Source organism: Oryzias latipes, chromosome 16 (genome assembly GCF_002234675.1).
Source record: "Oryzias latipes chromosome 16, ASM223467v1".
Taxonomy (NCBI): Eukaryota; Metazoa; Chordata; class Actinopteri; order Beloniformes; family Adrianichthyidae; genus Oryzias; species Oryzias latipes.
Genome location: NC_019874.2, coordinates 18,453,690 through 18,474,643, shown reverse-complemented (window position 1 = coordinate 18,474,643; position 20,954 = coordinate 18,453,690). Strand labels below are relative to the sequence as shown.

At 39.4% G+C, this 20,954-nt stretch overlaps 1 protein-coding gene across 2 annotated transcripts in view; it reads right to left on the bottom strand.

Moving 5' to 3' along the window:
* The window catches only part of efna3 (ephrin A3), a 56,173-nt gene that overhangs the window by 7,700 nt on the left and 27,519 nt on the right, over positions 1-20,954 (bottom strand). For both annotated transcript variants that reach the window (XM_011485296.3, XM_011485294.3), the window contains exons 3-5: positions 2,824-3,116; positions 1,595-1,660; positions 617-694 (exon numbers count right to left, since the gene is read on the bottom strand). In XM_011485296.3, the coding sequence (XP_011483598.1) occupies positions 617-694; positions 1,595-1,660; positions 2,824-3,116 (437 nt within the window). The remainder of the gene's footprint in view (positions 1-616; positions 695-1,594; positions 1,661-2,823; positions 3,117-20,954) is intronic.

Sequence of the window (20,954 nt, the reverse complement as noted above, 5' to 3'; positions counted from 1 at the left end):
TGACATAAATTTCACACAAATTTTATTTTGATTGTAAAAAACACATTTTAAATGTATTTCTAAATTAAAATCTAACAATATTTTTATTTATATTCGGAAAACCAGATATTTGTTATCAATGGGACATGAAAAATAAATAATTCCCGCCTGTACTTTGACCTGTGATCCTTCTATAAGCCTATTTTGAAGAATAAAGCAGATTTACATGCTTTCCAGAACAGAATCTTCTCAGACTCTGGACAGACAAAGCTTTTTTTTGTCTAGTTAGTCTGATTTTACTCCAAATATTTTAAGGACTGCCCCCTAAAAGCTCCAATTTCTTCTGATTGGTTGGTTAGAAAAAATGATGAGTTGTGTTAGGCTCACTATGAGGTCAAAAAATATTATCATATGCCAGCAGAGATAAGAAAGGACCATTTTGCTTTTAAATTAGGCATCCCAGTCTCCTAAAAATTGTCAGAAAAACAAAACTTATGTACAAAAACTGACAGTTTTGCAATATTTGATTGTTTATTAATTATGAGGATGAAAAAGCATTTCAAAATTTGACTTGTGGAATTTTCTTTTTTTTTTTTGTAAGTGAACACAATTTGCACAAAATTTGCTTATGACTCACCAATATCATCTATCTTTAGACCGGGTCGTAGCGTGTAGTCTGGCTCTGTGGGTTCTGGTTCATCGTCCGTGTCGGATGCTGAGGCAGAAAATGAAAGCATGCGAGAGTGAAAAACAGGAGACCAGGGAGTCTGGGTCAAACCACTGCTCCAACCTAAAGGACCTTAATTACATCCAAGCTGACATCTTAAGAGGAACATGCAAGAGATTGGAAGGACAAGAGTGCAGAGGTTAAAAAACCCCAGAGCAGGCACGCTGACAGGCCATAACATCAGCAGCAGCCTTGACAAAAACACTAAGACTGAGGGGTGGAGGGGGGGCAGTGGGGGGGGGGATCAAACTGAAGAGTCAGTGTGTGAGAAGAAAGTGATGGAGTTGTGGGGCTGAAAGAGGGAGGAGAGGTTAATACTAAGGGCCTGTGGAAGTTAAAAGGATCGGACAGGCCAGGGATCAAAGACTGTGTGTATCTGAGTGTGAGTCTGTGCGCACTGAAAGAAGGAAGGGTGGCAGGAGAAGGAGAGAGCATATCACTACGTATACACAGCCACCCACTGACTGCACACTGCAATAAATGCATTCTGACAGAGGGCAAGGAAGGAAGGGTGAAAGAGGAAGAAAGTGAGAGGAAGAGGACGGGAGAGAGGCGGATGAGAAGGCCTTCAAAGCCAAAAGCTGCTCATTTTGGCACTGTGCAGGAAGACAAGGGAACAATAGGAAGAAAGAGACAAAAAAAGTAGAAAGAAGAAAAGTAAAAGACGAGCAAGAGGAAAAAATGCTGCAGGTGAAAAAGCAGCTGGGGAAACTCAGCAGAAGTATTAATAGCTTCGCTCCTTTTAGCCTCCATTGAGGCGGTGCGCGTGTGTGTGGATGCAGCAAGTGAGTATGAGTTAGGAGAACAGCCTGGTGTCTTCCTCCATGAGGATGCAAAGGCTTGCCATCCAGGTCAAAAACTTCCCACACTCAAAAGGACGTGACTCACCGGTGGAACAGCAGACGTACACCCGTAGCCTAAGACAGCTGCGCCCATGATGGTGGGTTGGCGTGGCTGTGAAACAAAAAATGCACATGAGGTTAACCATTCAACACAACAAATTACAATTTTCTCCTTGAAATGTTGATGAGAATCTGCCAAAAACATCCATCAGTTTAAATAAAGCGTGTTGGTGACCTTTTTATAAATTAAATTTTTGTTTTTTAACATATTTTTCTGTCTTTTAATAATGAATAAGTTATTTGTCAAAAGTTGTAATTATGACAGACAAAAGACATACATATGCAGTAATCTGATACTAAAGGTATGGTGTTTTTCCCATCTAAAAATTGTTTACTTTAAACTTTAAAATGCACTAAGACTTAACTGAACATATTAACGAGAAATTTGTGGCGGTTTACCTTAGTAAATTAAAATTAAAGGAATATTCACAATAAGAAGTTAGCGTGTAGTTCAAATTCAGCTCCTTCCATTTCTTTTATACAGAATTGGCTTAAAAGAATTGTGGCACACCAAGAAAGGCTAATAACTGTGTTAAAAAAAATAAAAACACTTGCTCATCTATTGACAAGTTAAAACACCTGTACTTAAAATAATCTAAATAAAATTTAGGAAAAGAGCAAAAAAAATCTTTTAGGCTGAGATAGTTGAAGCAAAAGCTCTGTCATCTAATATATGGAAGATATTTTTAAGATACTGCAGAAATAAAACAAAAGCAGAGATTAAAAGTTAAGATTTATCCTTTGTTGTGTCAGTTTAGTTAATTGCAGATTTGTGAAAACATGCTCCATAAAGTAATGCTGAAGCGTTTACATGTTTGCAGCCCGATAACGCTTTCTGAAAGGTTTTCCGTCAAACTAAAAGTTCATTACTCACTCAGTGTCATTTTGGCACAAAGTGTTGTGAGTTAATCTAATTAGCAGTCAGCAAAAATGGATGAGGCTGCTTTACAGCGGGGTGATGTGATTAGATGTGATGCAGCAATTTGTTACCTTGAAATTACACGAGCACTGAGTTTGGGCAAATCTAAGATAAACATTTATCAAAACTAGGCAACTTCATTTCGTTAAAATAAAGTTTTTTGGTTTCTTCATGCATATTTTTTTCTTTCGAATTTACCTAACAAACATCCACCTCAAGCAATTTTTTATATTCTGAATTTTGTGGATGGTTATATTAAAGAGTAATGATGGAGTTTCTGGTTTGTTTGCACTCACAGATGTAGTAATACTCGTGGCCAACGTGGAACTCGTAGCCCAGAGAGAAGGCGCTGTAGCGCTGGAACTTCTCCGAGAACTTGATGGGTGCGTGGGGAGCGTGCGGCCGGTTGCACTCCCACCGCTTGAAGCCCATCTGGGGATCACAGTTCCTGTAGCCACGGTAACTGACCATGTAGAGGACGTACTGCTCTCCGGTGCCCACCATGCGCTGGCTGTCATTGTAATGGGGACAGTAGATGTCCAGGTAATCGTTGACATTCACCTGCATGGTGAACCCCTCCCTGCGCAGACTGGACAAACAAACAGTATATTAGAATTATGGTAAACACTCAAAATGATATTCATATATATAGAAATGGCCACATCAATTTCCAATTATGCGACCTTTTCTGCTTCCATTTGTGTCTTATGACGTTTCTGCAGCTAGTTTGACAACAACTGAGACTTCCGTTTGGCTGGGAGATAAAATGTAAACTTATTTTAGCTCCAGCTGACTGCAACATACACTAACGTCGACACACTTAAAAGATAATACGTTAATTTAAACAAAAGGTATTTTCGCGACAAGTCTCACTTCAATGGATGATGTGAAATGGGCTAACTTTGGATGGCACACGTGCACTCATCAGTCTTCACTGCCAAGACAACACCTCAGATCACTGCACTGCCCCTTTCTTTTTAGAGAGCTCACCTGCCGTCAAACAACTCTTTGAGTGTTGGTGAGTTAATAATATCACTGTGTGGGAGTGGATGTGTGTATTTGTGGCTGATGCACACAGAGACTGCAGAGTTGGCTCTTCAGGATGGACTCAATATCCCAGGGCCACAAGCTTCTCCTTTTGGTGCAGTTATCCCCTAACCCCGCTGCTCGTTCATCAGCCAGAGCACAACTCAGCGAGCGCGTCAGCCGTCAACTTCTTGGCAACAGCTCCCCACCCCTCCAAAGCTCATATATCAGCGTCAACCTTAAAAAAGAGCCAGCATGACAAGAAGATAGGATCTGATTCTGTGACTGGGGGTGGATAGACTTATTTGTGTGTGTGTGACAAAATGAAATCTTTCCTGACATCCTAAAGCCGTCTTTCCCCCCTCATCACAGGCATGAGGCCCGTATCAGTGTGACACAGATAGATCATGGTTGTAAATCATACACACACCGATGAGCATGTGCCCACCAGCTCACTCACCGGCGGTGACACCACAAAATCACAAGGGGGCAGCAGTGCCTCATCGTCAGGCCGCCTCTCTCCCACTCTGCCAGTTCTAGGTCATGTCTCCAGGGAGATTATTATTCAATTATTAAATGACGATCGAAACTCTGTTGCCAATGTCTCCGTCTCTCCATTACTTCTCAAAGCCAGCTCAAAATCATTCCTGAATTTGCCTTTCAAAGCTTTCCATTTCTCTCATCTCTCTCTGAGAGTAACAGAAAAGCAAGATTAATTGTTAGACATTCATCCTCTGCTCTCATCTCTTCTCCTCTAATGTTCTCTCATTACATCATTTAGCCGGAAGAAGAAATTTACTTTCTGTTGTATTACTGGAAGAAAAAACACGCCTTTTTCGTATTTACAGGGAATGCAAACCGGGGAGATGATGAGTGAGGGATTCACTTGCTTCAGTCAGGGAGGTGTGAGTGCAGACGGAGTGAATGAGCAGTCTGAATGTAGCAGACAGAGACACAAAGAGCTGGTTAGTTCACACAACAAAACAAAAGGCAAGTTTCCTGAGATGAAGGGATAATGAATGGAAAAAAGAACGGAAGGACGCAGAGCATCTTGAGTAAAATTCAAGTAAATCACTATTTTAGGATGAAAGCTGCAGCTTCCAATCATGCGTGCATGTGCACGTGTGCAAGCCTGCCTTTCTATGCGACAATGAGCCCAATAATTCTCTGTGGCAACCCTTTATTTTATGGAACCGAGCACACAAATGCACACAAACAAGACTACACATGCGTTCCTTTTTACCGTCTCAATGGCAAATAAATAGATGTATGAGCAGCATAAGAAACCTCAAGAAGCTTAATGTGTTTTGGTTTCATCTCATGGATGATCTGGAAATCAGATGTGGCCAATTTCAGAGCAAGATTAGTTTGGAGGGAGCGTGCAGATGAGCACTGCATGAAAAATGCATTCAGGCCAGTGTTTTTATAAGTCATACCTACAGCCTTGTCCATTTATGACATAAGCTCTCCTGCAGTTGCATGCACAAAAAAGATTTATTGCATTATGCAAAGAATGTTCTATCTTTTCGAGGGCCCTTTATATCATTCATCTGTACTTTGAGACGTATGACTTTTTACAATACAATAAAATGCACGATAATAGCAGCTGACATAGTATTCAATGTCAATAATTACAATATGATTGGTTTTCTTTATGTCGGTTCTCAGAAGGCACATTTTCAATTATGGTTTAGTGAAGTGTTTATTCTGTAAGATAAATATATTTAAAGTTAGCCTGTTTATTTTATAATATATGTATATTTTTTAATCTTTGTTTTCAAGAACAAATAAATGCATAAACAAAATTTGATACTTGAGATCAACAAGCTAAAAGCACAGAAAACTGCTGGTTGATGTATTTTGCAATACTCTGAGAATTTCCAAATAACAAATAATAAAAGGTCATGTGTTTCTATGATGAATGCCTTCTTCTTCTCTTATTTATTGAGTTCTTTTTACTGCCTAAAATTTAGTTTGATCTTATTGTGCACCAAAAAAATGATTTCAAATATTGCTTTGCAATGTAAAATAAAAACCTGTTCTATAAATAAAGATGCATCTGGGCATCGAAATGATCAAGTGATAAATGACAAGAACCTGAAATTTTAGTGATTATTCCCAAAAAAGATTTTAAAGAACAAGAATGTCAGAAAGTGGATGTTTTTATGGACAAAAACACTATTTGCTGGTCACATTTTTCTTTTTTCTTTCTTTTGCTGAGTAATCTCAATGCTCATTACATTATATTGCTCCTCCGAATTGCTCCAAGACAAAGGAGAATTCAATAAATATGTAAATTTCCTATGTGAATTTCCAAAGATACAAAAGAAAAGGTCAATCTGACAGACAAAATAGTGACTTTACTCTTCCAACAGTATCTGCAGTCCTTTTTTTTAACTTTTATTGCCTTCTTTGATATTACAGTTTATTATATGGCAGCCTTTCATCAAATTCCAAATAAGCTGCAAAGCCCAGAAGCTGAGATATAGAGTACAGCTGGTTAGGAAAAGTCAGAATCTATTGCTCTCTGGTGCTCCCACCATATGCTTCCCATTCATTTTCCACTCATAAGATCATACTAGTTGAAGCTGATAAAAAGTGAGTAAGGAGATGTCGACGGCTCTCTGCAATACAATTCATAGGATCTGAGCAGAGGCTTCCAAGAGATAAAGAACACTTATAAATACAGATCTACCAGTGAGGTGAAGTGATGGCAGGATAGAGGGAAAGATAGGAAGGTTTATAGGATGAGACGGGGGGTAGTTGGGGTTAAAAGCAGCAGAGTGTGCCCACTGGGGAGCAGCCAGGGAGAAAGAGACAGCAAATGGGAGGAAGACGGAGCAGCAGCTAAGAGCAAGATCAAAGTGGGCTTGGATCAATGTCACTACTGTAAAATCACATCAGAGGGGGAGACAGAGACGGAGTCATAGGGAGAGTATGTTGCCTATATAAATCAGTCACAAGCAACATAATGCCACAGAGTTAAACCCTACCTGCCTATTGTCTGCCTAGGATCTTGGAGCGCTGTACATCAATAAAACACTTTGACAGAGAGAGCAATCATTCTGCTCTGTAACGAGAGCTTGATTACTTCTGCCGTTGCTTAAATAGAAGACTTGCTTTGGGAGGGTGAATAGCAAAAGGGACACAAATAGAGAAGGCATGGGGTATGCTTTCCTTCTTCTGTGGCCAATCCATCTACAGATCCAAAACTATTCATTATGGAAAGAGTTTGTCACAACCACTGGGTTGTCTTATCAGTCAACAATAAATGCAAAAAATTGTTCTCAGTTGCAGTTACTTCTCCAAGACAGGAACCGTCAAACATGCGTGGGTGAAAGCTTGTATTTTCTTTTTGATTCAGTGAGAGGTTACTTATTAAAGCACATTTTCATTTAAATGCATGACAAGTAACCAAATGTTTGAAGATGTCCCTTTATCATATTTAATTAAAAAAGCTCAGAAGTAATAAGATCCTTGACATAGGGCTTTGAGTATCGCAATGATTTGTGATTTTTATTTATTACTCGAAAATCTTGGTTTTCTTTAATTCTTTCATTATTTTCTCACTTTATTTCTGGGTTTGACCACCCAGCTGATTGTTCGACTGACAATTGAACCACCTTTAACTCTGACTATACACCTGCTAAATAGTTTTTTCTGTATAGCCCTTCGATTCACTTTGCTTTTTTCTGTCAACGTGTTTTCTTTACGTTTAACAGTGACTTCCTGGATTTGGTCTTGTTTCCTTTTTGGTGTAAATTTTTACACATTAATCTTTCCTTTTTTTTAAGTCCCCTTAATTGGAAAAATGTATTTTACAATTAAGTCGAGACTAAGACATAAAGAAAAATAGAAAAAGTTGGTTTCCTGATTAACGATAAAGAAAATAACATAGAAGAGACAGTTCATAAAAAAGTGCATTTTGTGTAGTCAGCCTCTAGAACTTTAGCTTAGTTTAAAAAGAACAAAACCCTCTGAAAACAGTTAAGGCTTTAAGATTAAATTAGTCAGTAAAGCTGAAAAATATGGACAGAGATTTCAGGAAATTTGCAAAATAGTTTAGTTTTAAGGGGGCGGCCGTGGTGCAGTGGTAGGGCGGTCGACCTCCGATCGGAAGATGACCGCCCATGTGTCGAAATGTCCTTGGGCAAGACACTGAACCCCACCTAGTTCTAATTTGCCCCTGGTGGGAGGTTGGCGCCAGTGTTCGGCAGTGGAGCCGCCACCAGTGTGTGAATGTGTGTGTGTGTGAGTGGGTGAATGGGACTGTGACTGTAAAGTGCTTTGGGCCTTTGAAGAAGGTAAAAAAGCGCTATAAAAGTATTCGCCATTTACCATTTAGTTTTAAAGCAATTGTAAAATTATGAACAATCTTTGAATGACTTGTAATCCTTTTGTAGGTTTTTATAAAACAAACAAGACAAGCTAGATTTTCTCCAAAGCATCTATTCATTCACCTTCAAATGGATGTTTTTTAAAACGTTTCACGGTAAATAGGGGATTTTGAAGTATTTGACAATTCAGTTAAAAAACCCTGCTCAGAAATCTACAAACATAAAGCAAAGAGGTTTACTCTTTTTCATGATAAACATTTATTGGATTATGTTTTCTTATTTTCTATAAGAATGTGTAAATACAGCAAAGAAAATAGTCCACATTCAAGTTCACTTGTCTTTTTTTTTTAAAGTTACTTCCCAAAATGGGGCCTAAATTCAGTAGCTGATTTCCTCCCAGATGACAAAATTATGATTTAGGTGTCTTGAGTTTTACAGTTCCTGGTTTTGCACTCAGCGATCAAACAGAAACAACAACGGGTGGTTGATTGGTCAGCAGTGGGGGTCTGTAACAGCTTGATAATCAGTAAAAAACAACATATAAACCAAGATAAAACAAGGTTAAAGAAATCAAAGAAAGGGCTGTTGGTTGACCAAAAGGTTGGGCTGGATTAAAACTTGTCCAGCAGGGTTACAAATGATTGCCAATCAGGACTTAAAAGCCACTATGCCCCCTGAGGCCAAAATCTTAATCCCATCTCACTTTGGTACAAAGATGCTAACATTTGTTGCGGGGGGGACTACAATCAACCTGCGGAGCGGTAGGTATAATTGAATGGCTTCCCTGCTGAATGGAGACTCCCAAAGATCAGTGGCATCAGTGAGAGCTCTCATCAAACACAGACAGGAGTCCTTCCCTCAGCATCCTCATCCTCCTCCTCTTTACTCAACCTTTCTCCTCCTTACTTTTGTCTCCTCAGTTCTGCTTGTTTCCCTGTTTCTGTTGGTGTTCGGTACGAGCCGATAAAAAACAAGAAGATTTGAAAAAAGAAAAACAGAAACTTGTGAGTGTACATCTGTCTGACAGGGTGTAGCAAGTGAATTGCTTCTAACTTCTCTCATTTAAAATCGATACCTGTCTAGAGTGTGTCCAACAGCCTGAAGTAAGCAGCCGCCTTAAGCGGTTACACACACACCATCTCTGACACACATGTTCAAACCTCTAGAGCATCGGTTCTTCATTGGTAATTGATCAAAGTATTACAGCTAACAGGGATCCTCGCCTTGCAGTCTCACACACAGCATACATGTAATCCAATACAACCAGGAGCTCCTTTCACCCTTTTTTTTAGGTTTTCTACCTCTTTTTGAGTCATAACTTTGCTTCACTCTTTATCTTAGTCCAAACCTCCACCTCAATCCTGCACTGCAGATATCGACTGTGTGCTGTTACAGTGTACCAGCAGTAAGCAATTTAATGACACTTGTTATTACTCCTTTAACCCTGAGTTGCGTTCGATAGCTGCACAACTCCCCATTATGCACACAAGCATGTTTCTGTGTGCTTTTCTGTAGTCAATCACACAGAGGTGATCAGCATTTTTTTTCCCCAGAACACTTAAGAAAATACAACGTATCATTTTTAATCAGAAGATGAAAACCATGCAGAAAGAAATGACATAAAAGGAGGACATTAGAGATCAGGGAAGAAATGAAAGGTTGACAAGCAGAAAAAGCTTCATCAGGAAAAAAAATCTTCTTGATTTAAACTCAGAATAAGCTCAGGACTTGTGGCCATTATTTTAATTTGTGATTTTATTGATTCGTTTTTGTCTTTATTTTCTAAATTGCCAGCACAGCCTATTTTACGCTTCGCCGGGCTTCTTGACTTTAGGGCTTCTGCCTCCCAAACCCAAGATGTCATTCACCGAGTGTCAATACAAACCCAGCTTTCCTTCTTGTTCTGTCAATTTGCTCCCATAAATCCTCCCAGGAAAGCTATATCCCTCTGCTTCCCTACATCTGCCTTAGCTTGTGTTCCCAGAGTCCTTACGCCAGCAACAGTGATCCCCTCACACATTCAGAGGCCAGAGGGGGTAAAGAGACACAAAAGAGAAGGGGAGCGTAGATTCCTTAAGGTCTCCCATGATTGATAGTGATCCTTCCTGATGGCTGTGTATAGACTCAGCACTCAGAGAGACATTACCCTCTGACCTAGCTATTGATTGTAGCATTCACCGCCCAAAACACACAACACTAACCCTGACCCTGCCACTTCACAAAAGTCCAACAACACAAACGCGCACACGTCTGTAAGTACAGTCGAACAGACCGATGGTTCACCGGTGTCCAGTGAAACTTGATCAAAGCGCTGCATAGAAATGATTCTCACTGCCTTTCTCAGCCCACTTCCTGGCCGAGTCACGCGGCACCAGTGTCTCGCTGACTGATGTGTTTGGGTCAGGGTCTGGAGGCTTGAATATCAGGACTGCAGGAGGAAAAAGAAAGAAAAAGAAAAAAAAAAAAAAGCTCCAGCACAGGGCTAAGTTGTTCTCTACAACAACAACATTACTCAGATTCCTCTCCTGAGCCACCTTTAATAAGGGATCTGGGGCAGGGAACAGCGCTTGCCAGGCAGAGGGACAACGTGCTATGAGAAATGGTTCCATCCATCAAGCAGGCCTGGGTCATGTAGCATTTGCAAATAATTCTTTAGCTGCTTGCACCTACTTTAACCTACTTGAACATCAAGGTGGGTGGGGTCGTTCATTTAAACCTCTGCCAGCTTTCAGCCTATGCTGCTTATAGCCATGTGATTTTTAGAGCCAGCTTGGCCAACATGTATGAGAAACATTTGAAACAAGGTAAAACAAAAGCTCAGAGGAAACTTCAACCCTTTATTTGACCCATGGCTGTGATTCTAGAAAAAAGCACCAAAAGGTTTTTTCTACACCATTACACAAACAGCAGCTAAGCCAAAAAGTAAAGCTGGACAAAGAGGAGAACCAAGTAGGCTGCAGCTTAAAACAAAAACCACAGCTGGCTTCCAACATTAGTCACCATGACAACAGAAAAGGCCCCTGCTGTGGAGATACTGTAGTAAAAAAGAAAGGGTGAGGGGAAGTCACGGAGTGGGCTTCTGGGGCCTGTTGCCTTGCACTAAAACCCATTCCCTCATTACCAAACAGCTCTGTTCTGTCTCTCTAATGGCCAATTAAGGACCACTTATTACCATTCTGCTTTATCACAAATCATCTTCTAGTACTGTGCCAAACACTTTTTACACTGCAATTTAGGGTAAATGTGTTGTTTTTCTTCAGTATTTTGCTTCAAAATGAACCAAAAAGTCATAACAAAACCACATACCTAATTCTAGAGGCAGGCCATGCAATTTGCGCCTATGCCTTCAGTGAAATCCTTCTTACTACAATCTATAATAATACGTCTTTCATTTTCATCTACAACCAATCGAGGCTCAAAAACCCAAACAAATAGGGTTAGGGTTAGATTCACCAATCTGCTGTGCATCAGAGCTCACTAGATTGGCGAATAAAGACCACAGTGCATTGCGTTTGAACACTTTTTCTTTTTGAAAATATTGTATTTAATTTATTTGTTATGAATCATCCAAGTTTTTATTTTCTGAAAACAATGGATTTATAAATAGTCTTCATAAATGTTTATACTTATTAGGTTTTTACTTCAGGAAATATGTGACGTCATACTTGGCGTTTAGAAAAGAAAAAAAAAGTAGTGAGCATGGTGTCGGAATCGTTGTTCAAATCCAGGGCACTAGTCCTCCTGCACCATTTAGTTTTTTAGTAGTTAGGGATTAAAGAAGGAATTTGGACAGAACCATGGTGTTTGTCTTCGTCCAGGACTTTAGAAAGGGTTGGACGTTCAGCGTGAGACTCAGTGGATGAGGTGTGCCTTATTTTTTCCCCGACTGCCCCGAAACACAGATCTTTTGGAGCTTGTTGTTTTAAAGGTAGTTTGTGTGTAGACAAAATAATGGGCACCCCTGCAGCAAACCCTTCTAGCTAACCTTGATGCTGGCTATTGAAACTGTCTGTCTCTGTTGCTTAAAGAACACAGCAGCTTTCTCTTTGGGTTCTGCAGGCCCCATACAGATTTCATTAACCTCACAACACAAGCAAGCTTAAATATAATTCGATAAAAATGGTGCCATAATGCACAAATAATGTAAAACTCTGTGTGTTACTATGACTTAAAGTGATCAGACTCTGAAGAACAATTCTTATTTTCAAAAAAAGTAAACCTGCTTGCATGTTTTTGAAAAAAAAAAGATTTAAATGTACTTTTCTTAAAATTTTTAGGCCAACAAGAAATGTTTTGCAGCCCCTGACAGCCCACTACTGACTAATTCTGAATTGTTCGTGTACGGCACAACCAGGTGATACACGAGGGGAACGTCCAGTAGATGGAATAGGGTCAGTGGTGAAGACAATGTTCCCCAAAAGAGCCTTACTCCAAAAATGATTTTCCAACATAGGAATAGAAAACAGATAATGAATAAAACTATAGCCACATGTTTCTTTTTTTTTAAACAATAGTCTTTAAAAATGATTTTGAAGACAATACAATGTTTAGTTATACTGTGACATACCATAAATGTAATAATCAAAATGTAGAATAAAAAAAGATTCTTTAGAGCTCAGCTTGAAAAAAAAGGGAGCAAACAGGTTTATTAATCTCAACAAATGACAGATGGGAAAGGATTCAACAAAGAGCACACAAACACACACTCACACACATATTAATTGATCCATAGGTTGTGAGACACAAGGTCGACATCGTTAGGCGCCAGCCTGGAGTCTTTTAAGCGTTTAAATGTGTCTGAGTCTACCCGTCAGACAAAAGACGACATGGAGCTTTAATATTTCTATTAATGCACTGCTGCATGCTGAATTAATTTGATGTATTCATCCACTCTAAGTCACAAAGGCCTGAAATGAAGGCACGCAAAACTGAAGCACATGACTAATCTTAACAGTTAAGTGCTCAATTAGTGGTTTATAAAAAAAAAAACAATAATCAATGAAGTGAAACAATGGATGGAGACTAAAATAATCAAGGCAGTGCAACTTTGTTTGTGCCTACTTCACCTAGAGTTTTCTATTTTATTCTTTGTCAAAGGCACATACAAGACCAGCAGAGCATTAATGCTTTTGCCTTTCAGATTCTCAAGACAGATAAAGTCAAAGTGAAGCAACAAAATTCGTTGAATTTGGCTCATTCGAAGAATGAGTTGGTGCCAAGTCTTAATTTAGTAAGTAGCTACAAACATGTAGAAACTTTACAGGTGATATGGGCTGTCTGCGAGCAAAACATTGGCAAACCAGAACAGAGCAGGCAGGTGGCCCACTCCAAAAATCAAGATTGACTGTTAGAAATGAAGAAATGAGACCATCAGAGTGTGGTATTTGAAGACACATACAGGCACTTACGTATCACCAGCACTTGCACGTTATTAATGACTTGAGTGCGGCATTATGGCCCTGTACGACAGAATCACCAATAGACATAAGTGCGTGTAACTTACATTATCCTTACTAATTCTTCATGATTCACTTACCACACACTTGACAATCGTACGTCACATTTTCATGACGTTCCTTTAAGGCGGTCGCATGAGCCACAAGAGAACCCCAAGACACACTTGTTAAGATGCGGCCGCTCCCCTTACAACCCTCCACGCTCCCAGATAACCCAAAAACCTGCAGCACCTATGCAGATTAACCCCTTGTATGGGTGCATATGACAAAGACAGTACAAAGAGGCAGCAAAAGGTCCTGCTTGAAACTGCATTTTGTAGCTTTGTCAGAGTCTGCAGCAAGTTTGAACAAATTAAAGGCTTGGTTCAGCCCAGGATAGTTAAGTACATTCGGTCTGATTGGGCAGCGCATGGCAACATAAATCATACCTCATTTGGTTTGGGTTCACATTAGACTTCACAAAGTTACAATAGCTGCAGGATATGGTGCAACATCATAGTTTTTATTGGGCATTAATGAGGAAGAAAAGAAGATAAACTTACGGTAGCTACAACACCGTCATCTTTGCACGTTTGAATATGTGCCCTTTCTTGGGACACTCGCCAACTCTTGTTTTGTGCTTCTTCACATTCACACTGTGGAGGGTTTTTTTCCTACTCAAAAATACATGCCACTCAGATCATTTAAAACTCTGAGATTGTGGGTTTAAATCCAAGGCCTTCCTGCCTGACACGGAGGATTAAGGGTTGAATTGTGAGGTCAAACCACCAAACGGTCCCTGAGCTCAGCCATGACAGCAGCCCAGCTCTCCCTCGGGGGATGCATGCACATTTTGCACACTCAGGTGTGTGACATGAAGTAGCACTTGAACTTTTAACTTATCCCTGCTTATGCTTCCTCTCTGGTTTAGATAGTCCATCTGCATGGTGTTCATGTTGGTGCACCAAAACTCTTTTTTCATATGGAACAGAGTATCGTCATTTATCCTACACTAGTGAAATTACAAATTCTAGTGTAAACACACCCTAAAAAAAAGTCATCTTTAAAAAAAAAAGATAAACCAATGAGATAAATTCAGAATATTTTTTCTGGCAGCTTTAGCACCTCAGTTTGTTTTCAGTATGAGATGGTTTGCTTTCAGTAAACAAGAACGCGTGTAAATCTCCACAGAACATGAGTGCATTCTGTCAGACTAGACAATCTATTAGTACAACAAGCATCTCTTATGCCCCACCCCCTTGCCCCACATCCCTCCCCCACTATTACTTATTCTGCTCTCCTCTCCTCTGTCTCTCCATCCTTATCAGTGGCCTTCTATCCGACTTGCGTTCAATTTTTCATTTCAGGTTCAATCTTTTTGACGCTTGTCTCACTCCCCTCCCTCAACAAGTCCTCCCTCCCTGTCCTGTCTTCCTCTACAAGCCTGTCAATCTCTCATGAACTCAATATGCCTCCTCGTGGGTTGGCGACTTGCCGATCATCACGTGAAAATCAGAGAAATGTGCGTTCTTGTGGATGCAGCAGGAAGTGCAGCCATCAGTCCTTCTGACGGCTTATCAGAGGTGACCCATCTGTCTTCTTTGTTTGTGTTATAAATGTTAAGGATGCACACATGCAGCTGACAAAATACATAATTCATAAAAAATCCACACTAAAGGCATTTCAAAAAAATGATTTGAAGAGCCAAGGGAAAAAAATTAAGTGTCAGAGCGCCTCAGTAAACTGCACCGTCCGCGCTGACTAATCACTTCTTCCATAAGGAAACCATCACTGATGTATGGATCACATCAGGGCTGAATGATGTTGGTAAATGATAGGATAACTCTGTTTGCTGCTGAAGTGACGAGATGATTTTGGAGAAAAGAAATACATCTTTTTCACATACTTTTGTTTTCACTCTTGCCGTAAAGACCTGAGATGGACAATTTTTTTTACAGACACTTAAAATGAAGTGGGGTTTTTGTTATTAAAATATCGCATATGATAGCATTAAATACGGTAACTACAAAACAGATCAGAATTTAATTATGCTGACATAAATAAAACAAACAAGGTTTCCTTGGATGTTTTATATATTTTTGCACCACACTTTTTGCTTCGTTTCATCTTCTAATTGATTTTAATATAAAATTACATTTCTAGGAGTAAGTATTGATGTTAAAATCAGTGGAAAACCTCATATTAAGTTCTAAAATTTCTCAAAGTATTTCAACCATAAACAATGTTAAATACGTCCTGGACACAAAATCCTTACATGAACTATGCTCTGATGTCTCCATATTTTCAATGTTGTCCGGAAGTTTGGGGAAACTTATAAATCTACTATCCATTATCTCTATATACAACGAAAAAAGAGCCTTCAAAACAATTTAATATTTACAGCGAACACTCTCATTCTGTATTTGTCAAAACTAAAATCTTGAAATAATTTGACTTCATAGAATTTAAGATGCTTAAATTTCTATATGAAATAATATAGAACTTGCCTCCAATGTACTTACAAAAAAAGAGAAGGAAGATGCAAATAAATGGGGATGTCGAACTTCAAAACAATTCAACTTAGAACAACATTAAAAAGATTTTGTATAACAGGGACCGGAGTAAAACCTTAAAATGAATTCAGAACCATTCAGAGCCAAAACAAACATTAGTCAGTTTAAAAATAAATACAAAGAAAGTATTTTCAATCTTTACACCAAAACTCAATAGATACTGGTTATCTTGTTGATGTCTGAGCCCCATGATAATTGTAATTAGTGATTAGTGACCTGTCCAGGATTCAAAGAATCTTTAACCTAAGAGAGCTGGAATTCAGCCCCCCCTGTGGCAAATACACAACTCCAACAACAGTTGTAAGCCACACAACTGGAGGACATGTGAATCCTTAATCTGCCGGCAAAGTTTGACATTTAAGTTTATAGATATCAAGGTGTCGTTCAGAAATGTATTGTATTTATTTACACTTGGGTGCCTATTCAGAGAGGACAAAGCTTTGGGGTCTGGATGAGATCTCATAAAGTCTGCCCACGTCCCAGAGCAACATCCTGGCCATATAAGCGATGCGTGCTCTGCTCTGCTTTGCCACTGGAATATGAAATATGCATGGACCATAAAGAGCATATGGACCATCCATCTAAATATCTGCTACAGCAGAACCATCAGAAAGATCATTAAACCTAACTCACACTCGCTCACTGGCACACATGTACACACACACACACAAAATGGCACATAAACATGCGCTCCCACGTCGTGCATAATGGTTTATCAGTTTCAGAGCCAACTTTTGCTGACAGTGCGCACGCAGTAAAAGGCAAAGACACACATGCGCACATTCAGGGGGAAAAGCTACATAGTTTGGAGTAAATTTGCTCATTAAAATTTTTAAACTTAACCCCAAAAAAAATCTTCACTTATATAAAAAAACGAAGCCTTATTGCATCTTTTCTATCCTGTGCCTTATCCACAGTGGCATGTGTGCCACGCTTCTAAACTGTCACTGTCTGTATTGTCTTTACCACACCTCTGTCAAGCTGTGTCAACATCAGGATCTCTGGCTGTCCATTGTGTGAAATGAAAATTTAATATGAACCTCCCAGGAAGACAGAGGGGAATTACAGAGATCAACAGACAAGCTATACGCTCACAGAAATAAGAGAGAAAAGTCACTTTGTGGGGTAGAAGCTGATGTGAGGAGTGTTTTAGCTAATCAGAGAGAGAAGACAAGAAAAAAAGAAAGAACAATTTAAAGGAAACCCATGGAGATGAGGATAATAATCCAACTCATGAGCTGAAGAAATTCTCTCATCCTCATATTTTGAAGACTCAACAAACAAAAATCAAGTCGTGCAAAAGCAGCACTGCATCCAAATCTATCCATCTGTCTTCTTTCTGTCAGTCCCTTTTTTTCTCACATCTTTTTAATCTCTACGTGTCAGCGAGGAGCCTGACACTAAGTCAGCGTCATATTCCATCATCCATGCAGACAGAGATGGAAGCACACGCAAACAGGACAGCTACAAGACACGGTTTGTTCTTATCTCGTCTCTTTGCCCCTTCAGCCATTGCTTCCTTCTTCCCACTCTTCCTAAAAGTTGTCAGCTCAGGTGAGCCTGGCATCAATCCGCTAATGGGCACTGCACTGTACTGCTCCACACAAAGAAGCCCCCAAAGAACCTTTTTGAATTAGTTTGCGATGGCGATCTCATAAGTAAACCAGATGTTTGCATACTTTGATTTTCCTGTTTTTTTTGGTCAAATTTTAGCCAAATAAAAATAAAGTCTTACGTGAATATGTGTACAGATAACACTGCAGGAATCCAAGTTAAAAATCAGATTCTTATAGCAGGCAACATGTAACCTGCAGCTCTTAGCTCTAAATACCCATAAGCCTTGACGTGTTCCATCTAACATTCATCACTTTGTTGTACACACTCAGAATGTGTGTTACCACACTAAATAACAAGCTGGATGAGTGTTTTCTGTCATTTTTTACTTGAAACCTCACAGCCGGTTTCCTTTGATAAGAAGTATAACATCCTAATTAAACCTAATTAAAGCACTATTTTAATTTTTACATATTTATTCTTTTTGTCAGTATTAGTGCATTGCACCTTTTTTACACACTGCAAAAGGTGAACAGAATGTATTTGCACACATTTATTCAGAAAAAACAAGAACTCTGGATGTCAGTTGAATTGAATAAAACACATTATAAGGTATGAAATTGCACAAAAATGTCAAAGTTGTTGGACTTGTGTAGACTTTTTCCAAACTAAAATTATTTCACTCTCTTAATTAAAGTTATTTACTTTGATTCAATTTTTATATGAAGTGATAATGACTGTCACACATAGAAACTGAGAGACAATTAACAAGCCTCCAAATTCCATTCCCAGACTGGAAAATGTGAGTTGAGTGGATTTTTTTAATCAGCTGCCCTCTTGTTATTAGAGCTCAAATTGTGGGTTATTAGGAGATTGTTTCTTTGCTTGGCAGTTGGATGGACCCATAGGGAATGTGAGGTTTATTCATTCCGGATTTTCTGTGTCTCTGGGTGTTATAAAATGCTTTACCTTAAACCTTAAGACGGAAGTCCAAAAATAGTTCAATAGTCCAGTTCTTTAAACACAACAGGGTTAATTTTACAAACACAAAACTGTCCCACAGAGTATCATTTTTCACACTTGTTACAGCCAAGGTGTCTGATTTCCAAAATAGAAAAAGACAACCAGAAAATTTAAAAAGGGTTTTTAAAAGTGGGACTTGCTGCATGTCCATGTGTCTGTGCTGATTAGATTTTGTGTCAGCCCATGTTTTGCTGATAGGTGGGTTTCTTCAGTAGTCTTAGCAATACAGCTCCTTTAAAGATGCCTATGCCTTATGATTACTATTTTGCCAATGGCTCTCTCTGGCTGTTTGATACACAGTTAAAAACAGATTTTGTGCTGCAACCTTGGACTAGAACGCTGTGTTCTGCAAGCCAACTCTGACAGTGGTCTCAACAAAACTATCACTTTACTTAGTAAATTTACATATTTGCAAGACATTGCTGAGTTGAGTTGGGTGGAATAAACTCCAGAAGAAAGACCCGAACCCTATGGGTGCCATCAGTATGTCAAGATTGTGTCTTTTGATTTGGTTTATCTTCAGTTATGTTTTCATGTTCTGTTTTTAAGTTTTGTTTTTTTTCCTCGGTCACAGTCTTACCTGGTTTCATCTGATAATTATCCAAAGCTGTCTTCAGCTAAGCTATTTATCCTCAGTGTATAGAAGGGTCTTGTTCTCACTTTAGCTTTATCAGGTCATCTGCTGTGTCACCAGTTTTATTTGTTCCCTCAGTTGGTTGTATCTTTGTCATACTTAAGTTTAGATGGATTAGGTTTACTTCTTTAATTTTTTTAAGCCCACTCTGATCCTGATTCACAGCAATTTGAAAAAAGAAATACAGTTCTCAGAAATGCCATTTGAAAATTTATTTTCTTTATACATGTCCATCATCAGAAAAGTGCCCCAAGAACACGTTAAAAGAAACAAATTTTTGTCGACATGGGTCATTAGGTTTTTGCCACCTTGCTTGGAATCCAACATTTTGTGTCCAACACCACCAGTTCATGATGTGTTTTTGACATGATTTTAAGAAAACCTGGTCCATTTGTTCTGTTTCAAACTGGAAACAGATCTGTGTTGCTTCAATTTAGTACCAAACAGTTCATTTCTGGAAATCTCTTAATGATATAAAGACACGTACCTAAAAGTTTGTTTTTTAGGGCAAATGTGATCCAGTTAAAAAAAAAGACTATTTAGTTTATTGACACATCTTTAAAACACTAACCTACTTCTAAAAGCCCAGAAGGCCACACTACGACACATCAAACATCCATTCTTCTGTTTCCCCCTCATCGATCGACATGCTACACCTCTGATCCTCTGACAAAATGTAAAAGCCGAGACAGCTACAATCAATCACCAGTGAACTGCTTCCATCTGCTAAGAGATTTGAGAGTAGGTCTTTGAAAACCACAATGCCCACATTGACTGATGTGGAACTTTATTGGCGATCCAACTCTTTATCTTGTTTGTAGAACTTTCAGCCAGCTAGTTTCAGGCACGTGTCAGGAGACCGTCGACCCTTTTATAGACGGCAGTGTGTCTGCATGCAGCTGGTTAGGCTTTGCTATCACCTGAGCTGTTGTGTGTGTGAATACACCTGTGTAACAACACAAACAGTCACACCTGACATCAGATGGAAAAAAAAGAAACACCAGAGAAATGAATCAAAAATGCTTCCTATTTGACTTTTTGTCGCCTCTGGCAAGGACTATCTGCCTTGCTCGCTGTCCTTCCTCCCCTTCAAACACTACCCTTCCCATTCTTTCCTGACTCTGTTTGACATCACCTGCTTCTCTCATCTCTTGCACCTGTGTCCTGCCTCTCTCTGTCTGCCGCTGCCAATCTATCCACTGTAGTGTAAAATGGTAATCCCTTCTGCTCTTTTCTCCTGTCGTTTACTTCCCTCTCTATCTTAGTAATTATCTTTCTGCCCTGTCCCCTTGTCGGGCCCCCTGTCATCCATCTATCTGCCTCTATGTAAAATATCTCCATCTGCTTACACTTTTATACCGCCTTTCTCATCCCGTACCTTTCCTTATCTCATTGGGCTGACCCCTTAATCTTTCCCCTCCTTTCCTCCATCCTTCTATCGCTCTTTCTCTCATCAGCACCTTCCTCCTGCTTGCCTGCCTCCATCTTTCCATACCTCCTGCCAGTACTGGGATGATTGAAATTCAAACCCAAGCTTCAGCAGCGACTCATGCGGTCAGTGATTTGCTTAGCACATATACCTGGTTGGGCCTTGGAGGTTAGGAGTAATCTGTTGTTGGGTGTTAGGAGAGGAGATAAAGGCCATGGCAACAGTGTTCTCCATCCATTAGTTCTGCTGTTTCCTCTGAGCTGGCTTCAGCACACAGATTAAATGATTACAGTTCTTCCTGTCAACAATTGTTTAAACAAAGTTTTCACAATGCCTTTTGCAGAATACAGAGCAAAACTAAAACAAATTTCTCATGTTTTGCTTTGAAAGCAGTGGAATGATCAACTTATTTGACA